At 40.0% G+C, this 19,412-nt stretch overlaps 1 protein-coding gene across 3 annotated transcripts in view; it reads left to right on the top strand.

Annotated features, from left to right (window-relative positions):
* Rasgrf2 (Ras protein specific guanine nucleotide releasing factor 2) overlaps window positions 1-19,412 on the top strand; it is a 230,910-nt gene that overhangs the window by 85,525 nt on the left and 125,973 nt on the right. For all 3 annotated transcript variants that reach the window (XM_076857070.2, XM_076857069.2, XM_076857068.2), the window contains exons 3-9: window positions 2,050-2,197; window positions 4,370-4,459; window positions 6,761-7,014; window positions 11,156-11,235; window positions 11,622-11,815; window positions 17,051-17,160; window positions 17,945-18,063. In XM_076857070.2, coding sequence (XP_076713185.1) covers window positions 2,050-2,197; window positions 4,370-4,459; window positions 6,761-7,014; window positions 11,156-11,235; window positions 11,622-11,815; window positions 17,051-17,160; window positions 17,945-18,063 — 995 coding nt within the window. The remainder of the gene's footprint in view (window positions 1-2,049; window positions 2,198-4,369; window positions 4,460-6,760; window positions 7,015-11,155; window positions 11,236-11,621; window positions 11,816-17,050; window positions 17,161-17,944; window positions 18,064-19,412) is intronic.

Below are 19,412 nucleotides of genomic sequence, written 5' to 3'. Positions count from 1 at the left end.
TTAAACAGAAAATGGTTTTCTCAGCTAGGTTTAATTTAATAGGACCTTGTAAATGAAAAGAGGCAGGTCTTGGTGAGGCTTGGAATGAACTCCACCTCATGTCTGGGATGGACTTACCTTTTTATTTCTATAGAGAGAAAATAAAATACCATTCTGCTATCTAACATTGACCTAATATACTTATAATTACTTTGGCATATTTCTAATAAAGCCAGTGAGAAAGGGCAGAATTTTTATCATGATAATTTTTTTCTTATGCTCTATTATTATTTCCTCCCTTTAAACTTTCCCAAAGCATCCTTTTATAAAGATTCTGTCCCTCCTCCCCCCACCACCAACACTTTCACTTACTCACACTTTCTTATACTCTTTTAGGGAGAGTTATCAGAACAAGTGACTTAATATTGCTGATGCTATGTTCCTCTCTAACACCATTAGCACGCATGATGTAAGTGCTGAGGGTGTTGAGATAATTGAATTAAAATTGTGATTTTAGAATTGTCTTAACACTTTTTTAGTTTTAAGTAACACAAAGATATTTCACATAGTTAAGGTTAAGTAGGGAATTTATTAGAAGGAAATTGCAATATCTCACTGACTCTCAGGGTACAACTTATTCAGATGTTATAAGTCTGGTCCTGAAATCAGAAAGCCTACAGGAACCCAGGTAGCCAGTCCTTCTCTATCTCAGACTTTCTGCCTGCTTTTCTGAATACCTGCTTCTCTCTCAGAAGGTTCACATTGACAGGTTGTACATGGATGTGGCCAAACAGGGATGCCTGACTATGGCAACCGGAGTTTCCAAGTTCATAGTGTTTCAGTTCAAGTAAACAGGGCAGAGGCACAATCCTAGCTTCTGAGGAGGAAGAATGTATTTAGCTGGGGCCGGTTCTCTTTTTAGGCTGGTCCAGTGTGGTCATGAAAGTAGGTTTTGTGGCATAAACATGGCTTCTGTGGCTCAAGTTCTAAAGATAAGTAAGTAGCTGGAAGTTTGGGCAGCTATATCAAGATAATCTGATGCTATTTCTTATCTGAGAGAGGGTAGCTTGTGTTTAAGAGCATGGACTTTGGTCAGACAAACCTTGATTTAAATCCTAGCCCTGCTACCTACTAGCTGTGTGTCCTGAGGCCAATATGTGATCAGTGAGAACCAAATTTTTTCTCTGCAATTGGGTTCATAAACCCCATCTCCTGGGATGCTGGGAGGATGACATGAGAAAACATGCTATACCCTCTGCACTCAAAAGTAGTAACTATTATTAATTATTATTATCATTATACCCTTTTGAAAAGATTATATGAAGAGAGGAACATGCATTTTACCACCCTGAATAGTGCAAGGTCTGGAGACAAAATTTCTAATGCTCCAGAACTGCATTGTCGATAAAAATCTAAGAGTGAGTTTTGTTTGAACAATGCTTAGCCAAAGAGATGAATGTGGGTTAGGCTGTTAGAGCTAGGACCAAAAGAATCTAAGCCTATTTCTAGAATGTGTGTTGCTTCTGTTGGTTTTAAAAAGAGACTAGTGAATGGTCTTGAAGTTCTAAAGAGAGCTCAATGGATCTGATGGCCACTAGTACAGTCATAACAGTACTTTCAGCTAGTGCCTATTCTGATGGTTGTGCATTCACTCTGCTTGGTGGCAGGTCTATTTTGATTGACTAGTACTTTACCTGGTGAAATAATTTGAATGGAATCCTGAAAATGCATGTGCCATCAGTTCAAAAGATATCCATTTCTTTGTTAAAGAAACCACACTACTTTCTTTTTAAAATGATTCAGACATCCTTTGCACTTTTCTCACCTGCATGATAAAATTGTGGGTAGCAGGCATCACTAAATGAATTCTTAGTAAAGAATATGTAAAATGATAATGATTCAAAATCTATATCATTGAAGTACATCAATATAAACTGAAAGTTAATATTTACACAAGAAAGAGTTACAATCAAACAGTGTTCAGGGATCTTTGTTTAGTGTCTGCTGTTCTGCATGGAGCTATATAGAAGAACAATGTTTCAATGACTAACTGTGCAATTTTCTCTGCAGTTATGCAGACATTTTGATTGAGAGGGAAGTCTTAATGCAGAAGTACATTCATCTAGTCCAGATCGTAGAAACGGAAAAAATTGCAGCTAACCAACTCCGACATCAACTTGAAGATCAAGATACTGAAATTGAAAGGCTTAAATCAGAGGTATTTCACAGTCAAAGACTCCTCCTTGTTTCCCATCTGCTGTCATCTCCTCATGATCATCTACAGCATATTCAGGGCAAAATATTCACCCCAGGCTGACTTCCTTTGCCGTCAGCAGTGTGGCTGGGCTACTGATCTAGACACGAATCTGTAAGGATTAAGTAAATGTGCTACAGGAACATATCAGGATAATATGCTGTTTTTTTGATTATTTATGCTCCTGATATCCTTCATTAGATCAGAACTTCAAGAGCTGCCCATAGCATTTAACTGTCATCCTCAGATTGGCTTTTGGAATAATAACTGTGAATCTGTCATGGAGTTAATTAAAGTCCATCTGAGAAAGAACCAGAAATTAATTCAGAGATACATTTCTGTTTCAAGATCAAAGAAATCCAACCTTTTCCCCTCCAGAATTTTGAAAAGCACATTTCAGTGAAGCTGTAAGACACTGACCGGCTAAGGTGCATTTCCCCTTGAAGTTGGATTCCTGCCTCTCCTGGCCTTTCCTTTCAGAGTGTGTCTTTCTCAGGCCCTGCACCACCAGAGAAGGTGGTTGATACCTAGGGAGAGCAGAAGGTGTTGGTAGAGGCCACAGCTATGGCGTTATGCCTCCCTCTGTCCTGGGTCTCAGTCTATGTAGAGAAGCCTGACTGTACTCCTTGCCATCCTGTGTGGAAGGTACACAGTGAGATTTTCCTCCTCATTCTAAGCAGAGGTACATTAGTATCTTCTTAGATTCCAAGAAGGGAACAGGACAGCGGGAAACCTACTACTGATTGTCATCCTTGTTGATAGACAGTTCAGGTGCCTTGACCTTGGCAACACTCTTGTCATTTTTACTGTCATCAGACAATAGTTTTCTCTTTTTTCTTCCCACCTTCCCCTGAGACTTACCCTAAATCCTGTGAGGGGTTTTCATCTCCTGCCTCCTGGGTACATGGCCTTCAGTGTGCAGAGCAGACAATCTGATTCCAACTGAAATGGGGTAGTTTCTCGAGATGATACGGTGTTCACCATATCATTAGAATCGTCAGCTTCCCAATCCGACCCTGATATCTGATACAGTGAAAACAGCAACAGAAAACTTAACAAACCTGCATTTTAAAAGACTATATCAGGCACTATAATTTAAAACAAAATTATTGTGTTCTTTCTTTTACCAGAGTAAGCTAGAGCAGATGCTGCTTGTCTGCTAAGTGAAGGAGGTTGGTATTTACTCCATGAGAGAAACTCAGCACAAGCGATGTTCCCCAATATTTATTTATGTGTGCTTGTCTGTCTTCACTATGTTCTATTTTCGTCTGAATATAGATTGCAGCTAAAAACTGTCAGTAGCAGGTATGTCTTCTGTGGCCGCTTGACAGGAACCATAATTTATTTCCTACTCCTTTTTATTTTCCCACTTCCCTGCCAGAAAATGGCAGAGGAATATATTTGGTATTGGAGACAAAGACAGATCAGAGGTAGCAATCTTCTACATGCTTTCTTGTTAATAAGTCTGTATATATTCTTTGCATATAAGAGTCCACAGTTGATGGGTAGTCCAGTGTATTTTACTGCTAGGCATAATTGAGAGGCCTCTTGGTCACAGTTATAGAACTGAGCTGGAGATTCATGGAGAGATATCCCAGGTTGTTTCAATCCCTTTTGTATTTTCTGAGGAATCTTCTTGACTGTCTTAGACCAACTCCAGGCCTCTGAGGTTCCCTTTTTACTTACCACTTTCCAAGGAGGGCTGTGAGTCTGCTGTATCATGTGCATTTGGAGAGGGACACAGGATGATTATGGAAAATGAGCTTTGAGTGTAGTGACCCTGAATTTGGGAAGCACAGTGCATCAGGGGCAGCTGTCTTCAGGCAGAGGGGACAACAGGCACTGAGGTCCCAGGAGGCCTTGGTCTGGTCAGGGAGGGCCAAGTTCTGGGCTAACATGTCTTCCAACACAGACCCTAGTGTTCCCACTTTACATATTCACTTTTGTTAGTAACACCAGGCTAGAGGTAAAATTCATACTTCCCTGCCTCAGCGCCAGAGAAAGAAAGGGTGCAAAGAAGCAGACATTCCCTGAATATCTCAGGGAATGCCTTTGTAGGCAGTACGAACACCCTGTGTGTTATGGCTGTGCTCCACTGTTTCCCAAATCATAAAATGAACTAATTTTGTGTTATAGATTATTGCTCTTAATAAAACCAAGGAACGAATGCGCCCTTACCAAAGCAACCAAGAAGATGAGGATCCAGACATCAAGAAGATTAAAAAGGTAGGGCATTGGAGGCGTCTGGCCCTGCGGGAGCGTGGCCACCACTGTGTGTCCTGTGGTGGTGTCTTTGTTACTGTGTTCCTGAACTGGGAACAGCTTTGGTGTTTCTGTGTTAATGACACCCAGAATGCCCTTCAGAATGGTCCAATCTTGGCTGTTCTGGAGAATTTCAGTGTGCCATTTCTTTCCAGTACTGAGAATCCTATTTTGGACTCTCTGGGAGGGATGCCAAAACTGGACATTAAGAGAATAGTGTTCTCCAGTTGGGTTAATTAAGTGCTATTGAAACTCCTGATTTTGTGCCTCTTGCATATTTGGGGGAAATTTTAAAAATTACATTTCAAAAATATTTCTCTTAACATCGATCCTTAGTGCTTATTTAGAATTTCTTTTATATTTGAGAATGTAAAATAAATCAATACATCTGCTCAGATTTGTCTTACAGTTGTCTCTTGTTGAATATCCACATAAGCAACAGATCTTTCCATCTTACTGTCATTTGTAATTGCACAACTTTTGCGAGGAGCCAGACACTGGCGCACATTCTAGTCCACTGTATTTCGATTTATGTCATTTGGGCTTTGATTCCATGGTCTTAACTGACCTGTGTAAAACACTCAGCTTTGTTAATATCAGGTATGAAGCTTCCTATTTAAAGCTCTTTTCCTGGAATACATTTTGAATCTTAATTTTTTTCTTACTCATATTTTTCTATGTTAAATAATTATTTCCTTTTTTTTTAGCTGTAACAAAATTTTAACCAAGTATTGCTCAGAATTTGGAATAGAAATGATTCTTTGGGCTAAGATGAGAGTTTTTGGTTTTCAAGAAATAAAAAAAGTAAAATAACACCATTTCTTTCTTAGAATTTAAACCTCTTTTTTTTTTTAATCTGGTTTGTTATTCTGTTCTAAGATTAATTCTGTTGCTTTTCTTTTAATAGTATGCAGTTGCATGTAAATAAAGCTATTAATAAAATCTCATTTCAGTTTTCTTGTAGAAATAGGGCTATTGGTAAGTAACAGATCTAGCTGTTTTTCAGCAGAGAACACCTGCCCAAGTAAATAAGACTTTATTTAACACAAAACTCAATTAAGTTGATTTTTGAAAATATATATAATACATGGAAGAATAATGATAAAACACTTTTTTTTTTTTTTTTACATTTTCTATCTTCCCAATTATTATTATTTGGGGGGGCAGTACTAGGCTTCATATATTCTAGGCAAGTGCTCTACCACTGAGCTACATCTTTAGCCCTGATTCTTAATTGTAGTAATTTTTAAACCTACTTGTGAACTTGTTAAATAGTTTGAAATTAACTTCATGTCCTTTATGTTCCAAATGAAACTAATGTCTGTGGAAATGAATGTTTACAAATAAATTGCATCTCTATGCTTGACAAAATGTAATATTTATTTGTTTGTTTATTTTACTTCAAGAGACCATAACTTGAAGAGGAAATACTGGGAAATGATATTGGCCAAATTATACTGTTATATTGTATGTATGTATGAATACGCAACAATGAATCACAGCATTTTGCACAACTATAATGCACCAATTTTTTTAAAAATGGGGAAAAGTGACCACAACTTGAATTGGTTATAATTCACAGAAATTTTCCACTAGATTTCCCCAGATATATGCAATAGCTTCTTCATACAATTCTATTAAAATGTTCTTAAGTTGGGCGTGGTAGCACATGCCTGTAATCCCAGCGGCTTGGGAGGCTGAGGAACAGGAGTTCAAAGCCAGCCTCAGCAACTTAATGAGGTCCTAAGCAACTCAGTTTTAGAGGCTAGCAAGGTTCTACAAAGTACATGGTTCAATCCCCAGCACTGTGAAAATAAAAACCACTAAGTGGAAAATTCCGTTTTTTTTTTTTAATCACAATTTAAACATTATATATATATATATATATATATATATATATATATATATATATATATATATATATATATATATTTCTTTATTATTATAAATAGACATTCCATTAATGATTCGATTAATTTCTTTCTTGAAGAGTTATTAGCTCATATGTAATATTATATTCCAGAGTCCACATAGATAGGTCTATGGAGCTTCAGCTATGGAAGAAAATTTTGAACCTGAGAAAAATGATATTTATAATCCATTGTCCTCCTATTGGAGAAATTCTGCAGTTATTTATTCTACTGGAGGCGCCACTGGGGTGCCAATGAGAGAGCAGAGTTCTACATGACACAGGATGGATACGTCCTGCGTAGAAATCCAGGCTCACATCTCCCTGAGGTTCCTTTTTGTCTTTTTGTTCCGCAGGTTCAGAGCTTCATGAGAGGGTGGTTGTGCAGAAGGAAATGGAAGACCATTGTGCAAGACTACATTTGTTCTCCTCATGCTGAGAGTATGAGGAAGAGAAACCAGATCGTGTTCACCATGGTGGAGGCCGAATCCGAGTACGTGCACCAGCTCTACATCCTGGTCAATGGCTTCCTGCGGCCCCTGCGGATGGCCGCCAGCTCCAAGAAGCCGCCCATCAGCCACGACGACGTCAGCAGTATTTTTCTCAACAGGTTTGTCTTTGCATAAATCTGAGAGTCGTGAGAAGAACCTGCTGATAGCTCATGAAACAATTTGTGCCTTGCTTTAAAAGCAAGATCTCAAAAACTAATCCCTATGATGTTAAAAATAAGAAAGCTATCATTGCATTCATTAGTCCAAATTAGCACATCTTTTGAATCTTGGCATCTCATTTTCTCAGTTTTCTTCTTTGACATACATTTTCTTGTCATTATGTGTGTGGGGGGTGAGGGTGTTGAAAAGAATCCCCCTTGCAACTGAGGGGAACGGACTGATTAATAGGTCTTTACATGCAGTTTACACAAGATATTTTAGGAAGAGTGAAAACTAAGAATCCTTGTTGAATTTATTTGCTCAACAAATATTTATAGTGTTCTTATTGCTGAGGATTAATTAGTGAATAAAGTAGAAAATCCCTGCTTTCACAGAACTTAAATTTTGACGTGAGAAGAAAGACAATGAATAGTGACTAAATAAAACATATAGTAGTAAATTGTATGGTGGCCAATACCAGGAGAAAAATAACCTATCCAACACAAATAGGTTATTCAGGCATGAGGACTAGGGCCCTATGTTGTGTGATGCCTGGTGCCGGGAGCCCATCTTTGTTCTTCCTGTTGAGTGTAGATAATTTACCAGGCACCAAGGGAAACAAGAGGAGGGGGGAAAGGAGTGGTTGGGTGTCTTACTTAAATTTTAATGGCTTATTTGTTTTTGAGTAGATAACACACTCACATGATACAAACATCAAAATAACATGAAAAAAATTCAGAGTTGCACTCTTATCCTGTCTCTCTTCACCCCATTCTGCCAAATTTCTGTATCTATTTTTATTAGTTTCTTATAGCCTTTTATAGTTTCTTGATTTAGATGTAAGCAGATATAAATATACTATCTTATCTCCCCCCTTCTACACAAAAGACAGTGATGGATCACAGAAGAGAAAGGAGCACTAAGCCCTTTAGAAGTTAGGAAGATGAGAGAGAAGGTAGCAAAGAAGAGAAAAGAGGATCAGTTAGCAGCAAGAGAGAATGAACAACTATGACAGAAAGGTCAAATAAAACAACTGAGAACTGACCATGGATATAACAACTTGGAGCTGAGGGTAGCTCTGATGAAGTGTGGGAGCCTGATTAGGGGGCCTTAGGAGAGAATGGCATAGGGCATAGGAATTACAGAGGGTGGGTATAGAAAATTCTTTCAAGGCAGTTTGCTATAAATAGGAGCAGAGAAATAGGGTAGTACCTAGAGGTAATAAAGAGGGGGAAATGATGCAGGAAAGAGAGGGGAGGATTGCTGGAGCAGCAAGCTTATACGGGCAGAACTGTAGAGAACGAGATACACAAGTGGAGAGACTGGCATTAATGGGAACATGAGCAGGGAGGGAATAAAGGAGGGAAGAGGACAAAGACATATGTAACTAGGAAGTAAGGACATCAGCTGGCAGATGGAGAGGAAATTTCATAGTTGGATGAGATAGGAGAAGATGTGAATAGTGGTCAAGTAGAGCAGGGAGTCGGTGGATCAGGGAGCTGTAGTGCAGTTGCTGGGCAGCACTATGAGCCCATGAGAGTTTATGAGGCTCATGGTGGTAACTGAGACCAGTCTGTATAGTTGCATGTTTTTCTTTAGGTACTTTTAGTTGCGTGGATGCAGGTGCATGTGGGTGGAGGGTTGATGTTAGGGGTTGATGTTGTGCAAGGCTAATCTGATGAATTGAGAAAAGTACAACAGAATTGAAAATGTCTGCAAAGAAGAGATATAATGACCCGTGGAATCTAAAGTTTGTAGAAAGGTATTTTGGTCAATGCAAAGGTGGTCAGACCTGTGAAATTAAGTCCTGTCTGTGTGAAAGGCTTTTTGGAGTCAAGAGTCTTAAAGACAGCAGACTGAAACAATAGGAGGTGGTCAGAGAACTGAGATAGGAATAGGATGCAGTTATTAACAGTGACAAAGTCTAGAGTATAATCAATGGGGGCGTTGACTGGTGTCAGCTGGGATCGAGATGTTTGGAGAGGGGGTTCAAAGACCTGAGAGGCCCAGATATTGAAATGTGGTTTGTATGCAGAGTGGAATCACCAAAAACTATGAGAGGAGTTGTGTTGGAGAAAGTGAGCTGGTGGCTAAGATCTCCAGAAGGTAGGAAGAATGACTAGGACTGTGTGGAGGTCTGCAGAAAGGAAGGCTGAGGAGTGGCACATGATCACATTAATGACATTAATAACAATAACAATAATAACATTAATTACAACTAATAATAATAACTTTTAATTTTAAAAAGTTTTAATTAAATTAAAAAGTAAAAAAAAAAAATTTGTTGAAAGGACCGTTGAGTGGCAATGACCACAGCTCTACTCAAGTATGTCAGCTATCCTAAGGGGCCTGAGTCGTAGCTCTTGATCATTGGACAGTACAGCTAGCATTTTGATGATATGTCAGTCACCCAAGCATGCCGTTTTAACAGTTCTGATGGCTGTGGATGGGATGGAAAAACCACACTGCCTGATAGTGATGCTATTAGAGTCTGTGCCATGTCGATTTTGGGTTGCACCTAGTGGTTTGTATCCATTGGTTTGCTTAATCAGAAACGTGAAAGGCTACATATATCATATTGTTTAATTTCAGAATTGAGACATTGTGCCTCTTTTGGGGAGGTGATGCAAAAAAGCTTTTCCTATAGATGTAATGGTTTACCATACCTAGTCCTAGATAGATTAGAAGAGATATGCTTTTAAAGGTGAGACTTAGGGTGTTTCTTGTCGTTAACTGTTGTTTAACTAGATTCCCTTTCCTTGCCTTTGAAATTGAAGCCCCAGGCAAGTCAGTTGTTTTAGATTTCAATGCAGAGTTTATACTTAAGAAAATGTAATCTGCCTAATTCTAGACAGCACTATTTCATCTGTCTTCTAAACATCCAGGTATCAAAATATGAAGCTGGATGTATCAGTTAGTTTTCAAGGTAAGAGAGAATTCTCTGCTTATAGACTTGGAAGGGCTGGAGGAGTAAAGCTGCCCCTGGAGTATTGAATTTAAGGGCAGAGCACCATAGGTGTGACCCAGAGCTTGGGAAACTAATGCCATGACCACTACCATAACAGACCCATGAAACTGTTCCTAGAAATGAAAATATAACAGAAATGTGGTCTCCTTCAGTCTTCCATGTCTTGTCAAGTGCATGCATTGGTGGAAATGCATTTTCATCCAGAGCATAGATTCAAGGAAATCTGAGAAATGCAGTTTTAGCTTGCCATTCTCTCTGCCTAGAATGAGAGTAGAATGCTGATTGAAAGATAATCTATAGGACTTGCCAACTAGATGTGGTTAGAAATCCTTAGATAATAAAAGGATTAATTGAAATTTCTATAAAACAACAACAAAGTCATGATCTTCAAGCTGTATTCATTTTATTTTTGGAAATAGTAAGAACTTTTTTCTTGAGGTTTGTTGTAATAAATTTTGATACAAATCAAGGTATCTCATTGAGATAAATAATTCTGTATTTAATTGTACCAATGTGTTAGTTGAGAAAAGCTGTCATTCAAAGGCTCATTGCAGTGGGTTAATTCTAATGAGGAGAAAGAAAAAGATATTTTGACTTTGGTGCTTACCCTTCTTGGCCATAGTAGGAATTTAGATCCCTAATTTATGCAAAGTCCTCATTTTAGTATCTGTGTGCATTTCTTTTCAGAAGAATTTTACATTTCTGTCTTGAGTAACTTAGGAATGGTTAGAGTCCTGTCAAATTTTTTACTGTGGTTTTTTTCCCTCTACATCCTTCTATAAAAACTAATTTTTGTGAGAGAAACCTTTTCTTGAGTTTTCTAGAATCAAATACGAAAAGAAAAAGGATCATAATTTTAATTTTATGATTATCAGTTGAAGTGCTGCATTCTAACAGCAGAAAGCTCACTTAAAAATGATGAAGAGGGTCATAAGTCAGTGATTTGGTTCTCCAATATTGGAAACATATCTCAGTTTTTGAGGTTGTCTAAAAGAGAAATGCCTTTATAGAGGCTAGTGTAGTCCACATTATTATTGGGTGCACAGTTTGGTGACCCTGTGAGACTGATACATCATATATATAACAGACACTCTATAGTGACTCAATTGTATGATCTTTCTGTTTTTTCATAGTGAAACCATCATGTTTCTTCATGAAATATTTCACCAAGGACTAAAGGCAAGGATTGCAAACTGGCCTACTTTAATTTTAGGTAAGTGCATTCATTATTTTCTCATGGAATGGCAACAGTTAGAGTATAGTAACTTGTATGTCATTTGGCCTTAGCCGTCTGAATGTTCCTGTTGACATTGGGTTTCCTTAGCCACCGGGAGTCCATGTCATTGCACTTTAGGTTCTTTGGGCCCTGCCTTAGCAGTTAGCTTTTGACTCTTTCCCTTTGTCATAGGTAATTTGGGGCTGGAGTCACTGTCTGTCTCTGGTACTTTCTATCCAACACAGATAGGTTATTCAGGCATGAGGACTAGGGCCCTATATTGTGTGATGCCTGGTGCTGGGAGCCCATCTTTGTTCTTCCTGTTGAGTGTAGATAATTTACCAGGCACCAAGGGAAACAGCATGTTCACTTCTCTTTTCCAGCTGATCTGTTTGATATTCTGCTCCCCATGCTGAACATTTATCAAGAATTTGTGCGAAATCACCAGTACAGCCTCCAAGTCCTTGCCAACTGTAAGCAAAACAGGGATTTTGACAAACTCTTAAAACAATATGAAGCCAACCCTGCCTGTGAGGGGAGGATGCTGGAAACGTTCTTGACCTATCCAATGTTTCAGGTAAATTGCTTGGGATGCGTTCTATAAGCCATTGTAACTGATGCCTACTGTGATCAGCACAAGGCATGTCAATACATATAAGTATACACGAAGAGCTATGCATCATCTGGCATTGTCTTAAGCCTAGCCCTGAAACAAACACATCTTCTGTCTAGAGTATAAGAATCCAGGCATTTTTGGTGGTTTCAAATTAATGATTAACTAATTAATTTTGCAGTGCTGGGGATCGAACCCAGTGCCTCTTAAATACTAGGCAAGTGCTCTACCACTAAGCTACATCCCCAGACCAGAAAGTAGGCATTTTTGAAGCAAATAATTCAGGAATGAATTTTTTGAAAAGCAGCACAATTTTCTCTTTATAGAAAGATTCCACACAGACCTCTTTCATTGGAGTCTCCTCCTCCAGCATGTTTAAAAATATTATTAGGTTTACAGAAATAGGATTCTGTGCAAATGTTCCAGTTTGTGCTGGTTGCATAAACGTCTCTTGGGACTGCTCTGAGGGGGGGGAGAAGGCCTCTGTTTGTGGCCCATCCTCCCACCTTGTCTTGGTTGCCATTGAGTTTCCTTTGGCTGCAGCTCTGGGGAAGGAAAGGAGGACCCCCTGGTTAGAGAGGCTCTGGAGACTTCAGAACCAGAGGCCCTCATTCAGATTGCCTTGTTGAGTCGGGGCTCTGACCTGAGATTCATTTTGGGGGTCTAGAGCAAACCAAGGGATCAAGGCCACTTGTGTCTTTCCTGTGTCTAGGGTTTTGCCATTAAGAGCTCTGGAGTGAGAACGGCAGAGGCCAAAATTTGTATTGAATCTCCTGTTCTTTTGAAAACTGTCGATTCTGTTCTTTTGGAAAGGCATTGAGTGTTCCCATTGTGGAATTTATGGGGCTTCTGGTGAGTCCTCCAAATTGTCATGTGGCAAACCAATTCTACTAATCGTGTGTGTTATGGTTACTGTGGGAGTTTTGTCCTCCTGAGCAGGTGGCTCTGACCCAAGGCCCATCATTTCTTAGCCTCAGAAAGAAATGTTACTGTGGTTCTTAATTGTTTATCTTTAAGTGTGTTAGTCCTGCTTGAATTCCCGGAAGTTGCCACAGAAATTTAGTAGTAAGATTTTTTAAAAAACCAGAAAGATGCATTTGAAACCACTTAAGTATAGTGAAATTTTATAATGTTATTTTTGGTTTTTTTTTATAGAACTAAATTGTTTGAACTCTTTGCCTCTCTGAGGAAATATTTCACAAGAAAAATTTTGAACTTCTATTTTATTACATTCATAATTGGAATTTTAGGTTTTATTCACAGTGAAACATTTTTATATAAGGTATAATTCTTCTAATCTGTGATTTTATTTGAATTTTGAATTTGAGGCATTAACCTCTAGTTGTAATTCAATATTCCAAATTTTACCTATTCAACTGTCCCAAGGAGACTGTGCAAAGGTAGACTTATGACAGATACACGGGACATTCAGAGAGAGACCTAGTTTCCTTCTCACAGCCCACTGAAGTATTGCATTTGCTCTCGATTCTTTCAGTGTTTTAAAGTAGCAGAACTGCACCTGCCCTGGAGATGGGGTGCCCAAGTGCAGTTGAATGTGGAGCCTTGGAAAGATCTTTGGGTTTCTTTAAAAAGTGGAGACATTCTCCTCTACTACCTTCCCTTCCTGTCCCTAGATTTTAAAACCAGCAGCAATATTTTGATTGACCATAAGAAATCCCCATTATGTCAGAAAAAGGACATTAGGTTGGGGAATCTCAAGGAGACCTGACATCTCACTCATCCTTTGGTCCTTGCTTTGGGGAAAATAATTGGAAAAAAAACCTTAATCTGTATACACAGCTGAGCTTTAGTTATCTCCGAGCATTCTAGCTCTCTGGCTCTTCAATCCCAGGGGGGCTTTGCTGGTTCTGACAGTTTGGGGGGGGGTAACCGTGTAGTTACTGAAGGGAGCCTGGTGTAGTTTAGGAACCCACCCCCAGACTGTGGTGATCCCCAAGCCCTAGAATCATTAGTTGTAGGCTCAGATATTGAGGTCCTCTGGCTTGTTCCAGGGTTCCAGGGTTCCAGCTTGTAAGAGCATCTGCTCTGGGAGAAGCTTCAAGCATGAGGGATTTAGCCAGACTTAATTCAGCCGCAAGAAAAAGACAGGGGCTGGGGTTGTGGCTCAGTGGTGGAGCGCTTGCCTAGCATAAAAATAAATAAATTAAAACAAAGGCATTGTGTCCACCTACAACTAAAAAAAAAAAAAGAAAGAAAGAAAGAAAGAAAAAAAAAAAGAAATGAGCAAATTGAAAGTGCACTGAATTGTCTTTATTTGCTTCCTCATAAGTATTTTGAATGTACCCAGAGGAGAAATCATCGAAGTTTGCTGCCTGAGGGCTTGCGCCCCTTGTGCCTCTCATCTGTCTTCTTTACTTGGTGTTTTTCCCTGTTGCCTCTTCTCAAAAAGAAGCCATATGAACCAACTGGGACGCTAGGAATCTGAAACTGTTTTCTTACTGGGTCCATTCTATCTTTCTTGTTCCCTTGTGGACCTTTCACTAATGAGGTGAAATAGCCAAGAAGGTGTTGCTAACTCAGAGGTGTCTCCCCTCTGTGTACATTGAATTAGCCATGGTACTTCTGCCTTACTCCCTCATAGGGCTGGACATCTTAGGATGAGGCTAGGGTACTACCCACTTTTAGCTGTAGGGAAACAATGGTAGAGGTGACCCAGATTTATACTGTCCGGGGGGGGGGGTGCTCTGGCCTAAGCTTTTTCTTGAGCCTAGATATATGGGGGCAGAGGGAAGGGGAGAGGCCATTGTAAGCTTTTAGTCCATGTACCTCTGGAAAAGAAAGGGTGATTTGTATTCTACATCCTTCTGTGCCTTTTGTTAAGTAAGTTAGTTATTGCTGTTAATTGAGTCATATTGAACTAGGGAAACAGGGAGGAATTGTAGAATTTGGATGGTGCTGTGAAATTCTTCCCAACTGAACTGTCAGACCAGTAAGTTCAAGTATTGCCAAGGAATTTGTTGTGGAGAATAATGTAGTCATTAACGCGATTTTTATTTAGCCAAATCAGTGGCTTGACTGGTATTGTTTAGATTGGCCTCAGCAGATCATGAAATCTGCTCCTGGTGAGAGGAGCACTGTCGGATGTCCTGTGGAAGGTAGTCACTTGCTGCTCTATCTAGTGATTTACTGAAGAGCGAGCTAATTAATGTCAGTGAAGTGACAAGTACTTGTGCCATTATTGAAAGCAGAGTTATGATTCATTTAGACAGTTACTATGATTCTTAGGCCTTCTTTTGGGGAAGCGATCTGTAATCAGCTCTCCAACACACAGACGAGCTCTTTGCAGAATCTTCTGCTCCTCAGCACAACTTCCTTTGCCTGCTTTTTGGCAGTGTTAGCCCTTCTTTGTTCCTCCACCAGAAAGTAGAAAGGGCCACTTACCAAATTCAGCTCCATCCACTTAATCTTAGCCAGGGAGCTCTTTAAAATATATTTAACTAATGGAGGAGGATCTCCAAGCTATTGACTAAACTTAGTTTTGTGGGGTTTCAGTGCATTCTAAGTAGTCAGGCTCTCCCACTCCTGCCCCTTTGTTATGAAAAATTGAGTACATTGGCATTGATTGACTTGGTTTTCTGTGAAACTGTTAACTTTGTTGCAAACTTTTATTGATCATGGGATTGTACTAATGAAAGGGATATTTACCCCAGGAGACTGCTGTCTGTGGGGCAGCCCTAAAGAAGTCTATAAATGAAGAGGCAGAAGGTCTCCTCTGTATGCCCTACAGTTTCCTGTGTCCTGCCCTCCTGAGACCTAGGGGTCTATCTGTGCTTTCTGAAACTGTCACTTGATCAGCAAGAGCAGTTCAATGTTTGTGCTGATGGGCTCAATGCCAACTGTGCTAGTGCACAAAGACAGCCACTCAGAAGACGTGAGTAAATAACCCCTTAAAGCCACCCCTGCACAAGAGCAGAAGCAGATCCACAGATAGAGCCACCAGCCCCTCAGGACAGAAGAGCTGCACACAGGGCTGTGGCAAGCTGTTTTTCTGTTCTCATTTTCCAAGTTCTTTAAAGTTCTGACTGGGGCTCTGGGGCTCATGGAAGTGATCTAGTGAGAAGGCTCTGTGGGGAGCTGGTGGGTGCCCCACCAGAGCCCAGAGCACAGCTGCAACTGCCATTTACCATGAGGCTGCCTTGGGCAAGTCACCAACCTCCTCACACTTTATTTCCTTCCCTGTGAAGTGGAGAACGAATCCTTATGTTGCTGGAGGACCAGGCCCATGTGTAAAGCCCAGAGCATCCCTGAGCACAGTAGGCAGTGCTACGGGAGCCGTGGCCCATGCCACAGTCTCTGCTTTCTTTTTTCATATCAGAGATTGAACTCAGGGGCACTCAACCACTGAGCCACATCCCCAGCCCTATTTTGTTTTTTATTTAGAGACAGGGTCTCACTGGGTTGTTTAGCACCTTGCTGTTGTTGAGGCTGGCTTTGAACTCAAAATCCTCCTGTCTCAGCCTCCTGAGCCTCTGGGATTACAGGCATGTGCCACTGTGCCTGACCACAGTCTCTGGTTTCTAAAAAAAAACAACTATTTTATAAACCAGTGAAGCATGAGTATGTCAAATTATTATAACCTGATCTCTACTCTGGTCTATAAAAACCCTCACAAGGTTGGTGGAGTTTCTGCCTTTAGGAGAATTCAGATAGCTAGTCTGTTCATAAACAAATGCTTTTTACTGCCAAAGGGTGAATTGAGATAAAGTAGGATCAGAATTTCATAATGTTGAACATATCCTCTCTGAAGTTTAAAAAAAACTTTGCTTTAGGATTACAAACTTTAAAAAAAAATCATGTAAACAGACAAAAAAAATCTAGAATGAAGACATCAGAGACTTCAGATTATGTTTCCTATGAACCAGTTTTTGAAAACTGCTATTTGAAAATTTATGGTTTTATAAAATATGAAAGAAATAATAGTTTCTTTGAGCTACAACACTTTGTTATTTATGATGACCTTTACTTGTGAAGCTTTTATTTTATTTTATTTTTTTGGTGTGTGTTTAAATTTGAAGCATGGTTTGTTTTGTGTGTGTGGGTTTTTTTTTTTTTTTTAACTATTTGAAAAACAGAACTGTAAGAGCAGCAATGAGTTTTTCAGTGTAATGATGGCACTGTAGAGAATGTCCCTATGTCACCCATCCTGACTTTGCTCACGCTGGCCTTGTTTACGTTTAGATTCCCAGGTATATCATCACACTGCATGAACTCCTGGCTCACACACCCCATGAGCATGTGGAAAGGAAGAGTCTGGAGTTTGCTAAATCAAAGCTAGAGGAGCTGTCCAGGTATGCAGAGAACTTACAGTAAAGGCCTGAGATGGGAAAGCAGCAGTTGAGTCTTCTTGTGTGAACCCAGGAACAAGAAAGCAAAACCCAAATCCAGTGGCTCAGATTCACCTCAAAGTTTAATGCGAGCCTGTGAGATAATACTGAATCATCATTCACATTAATTTTAACCAAGGAAAAAAATATATCTTTGAAAAAGCTTTTATAGCATGTGAATTTTATGTAATTGAGATTAGGCGTAATTTGGTTTAAGTTTGGAAATGTTCCCATTCTTTTTCATCATAATAGAAAAATGACTTTCAGTTGCAGTTTTGTATTCAGATTTGACAAAAAGGCGGAGAATGTACAGTTCATTTCCTAATGGCTTGTTATGGTTATGGGCACTTATTTACACCTGTGTTTCTTTGGCTTCTCAGGGATAAATGGTAAAAGGGAATTAAGAGAATTTATTGCACCTCTAGGAAATGCTACTAATTTCAATGAAGGGAGCTATAGGTAAAATGATGTGTTGCTTTCCAGCTGCATTCAAAGCCCAAGTTTTCCAAGGATGCTCATGATCACTGAGCCACTTACCATTTAGAATCTTCATGCACACTGGTCTTGGTTTGGGTCACAACCTGTTGAAGCCTAGAACCTTTTGAGGCCCAGTCTTTTTGCCCCAAAGCCCCAGTTAAATCAATACGAGTTCTAAACCGAGCTTCTCAGGTGCAGCTCTTCCTTGCTTATGTGCTAGGGAGGTCACTGCTGTCTCACTGCCAACCCGTCCGTTTGTGTTGTCTGACAGGGTGATGCACGATGAAGTGAGTGACACAGAAAATATAAGGAAAAACCTTGCCATCGAAAGGATGATAGTAGAGGGCTGCGACATTTTGCTGGACACTAGCCAAACTTTCATCCGCCAAGGTAAGTCCTTGTGAAACAGGCCCATGACTTACATCTATCACAGTGTCACTGGCAGATCCAGGGATGCATTCTGGAGCAGGTCTGGTTTAGGTGTGTGAGTGCTGCAGTTCCCACAGGACACCCTTGTGGCCTCGACCGAGGCTGTGGTTGAGGCCCACCTCTGTGCTGTTTCTTTTCAGGGGCCATGAAACACAGCAACACAATAATAGTAAAGCACCAGTGGGACAGTAAGTTACAATCTGACTGGACTCTCCTCCTCAGTGGACCGGACATTCTCTACAGCTCCAAGGAGGACAGGTCGGTCTGGCCAATTGGAGTGGCAATGCCAGGTGGTGATGATATCCAGGCAAAGGCCCAAGAAAAACTTGAATTCCTCAAAGCCCTTTCACATAAGAGTGGGGACAATGTCCGAAGTGAAAACAGCTGTCTCTTGTTCCCATTTTTCATCAGCACTTCTGGATCAGCCCCACAGGATATAATTTGATTCAACTAGTAATTGAATTCCATTTACCAGATGGAATCTCTCCTGATCGACCCTGACCATGCTTTGGCAATGGTGAAGTTGTCGTGTATGTGGAATGTACTCTGGGGTCATCACCTGATAAATTAAGCTTTTGAAGAATTGAAGATATTTGTGCCAGACGCTGTGGAGAAGTAACAACTGGACAGTGCACACCCTCCTCAGCTCTTATTTCAAAGTGCAAGAAGTCAACCCCGTCAGTTATTTTTAAGTGCTTAGGTATTGCGGGAGGGAGCAATTGACCTAGTATCTTGCACACATTTACAGTTGTGTACTTGGTGAGGAGTGGAGCATAAATTTGGAGCTCAAATTCATTTCTGGTTTTGATGTGCCAGTCTCATTTGAATAGACTTGCATTGCCTTTGCCTACCGTAATAGGCTGCTTAAAATCTTTTATTTTACCTCATCAAACTGGATATTGTGCTGTGCACATTAATTTTCATACAGAATAGTTTAAAAGTTTAATGCATGCCATTCTATTTTCCGTTATTTATTTACAAGGAGGGAAAACACACATATGTTAAAGTTGGTAGCATATTTTGGGAAATGATTCCTTCTCCCATTTTTGGCTTTAGATACTAAGTTTTCTTTAAATAATAGTGGAATACACTACAAAGAACATCAGGCCTCTGCAATTCCCCTTCTACTCCTTTGCACAGACTGTTCCCCGTATTGGCTGCTGCTTGCCCAGCACTTGACGTCTTTGTGCCTTCATCTGTGCTGTCCCCAGCCTGGGGCCAAGAAAATCCTAATCCACCTCTTTTGTGCCTTCAAAAGTCTGCTTGTCTGACCAGGCTCAGATCAGATACCTTTAAGGAGCCTTTTGATG

This window comes from Callospermophilus lateralis, chromosome 5 (assembly GCF_048772815.1).
Source record: "Callospermophilus lateralis isolate mCalLat2 chromosome 5, mCalLat2.hap1, whole genome shotgun sequence".
Classification (NCBI taxonomy): domain Eukaryota; kingdom Metazoa; phylum Chordata; class Mammalia; order Rodentia; family Sciuridae; genus Callospermophilus; species Callospermophilus lateralis.
This window is presented reverse-complemented; position numbering and strand designations above follow the sequence as displayed.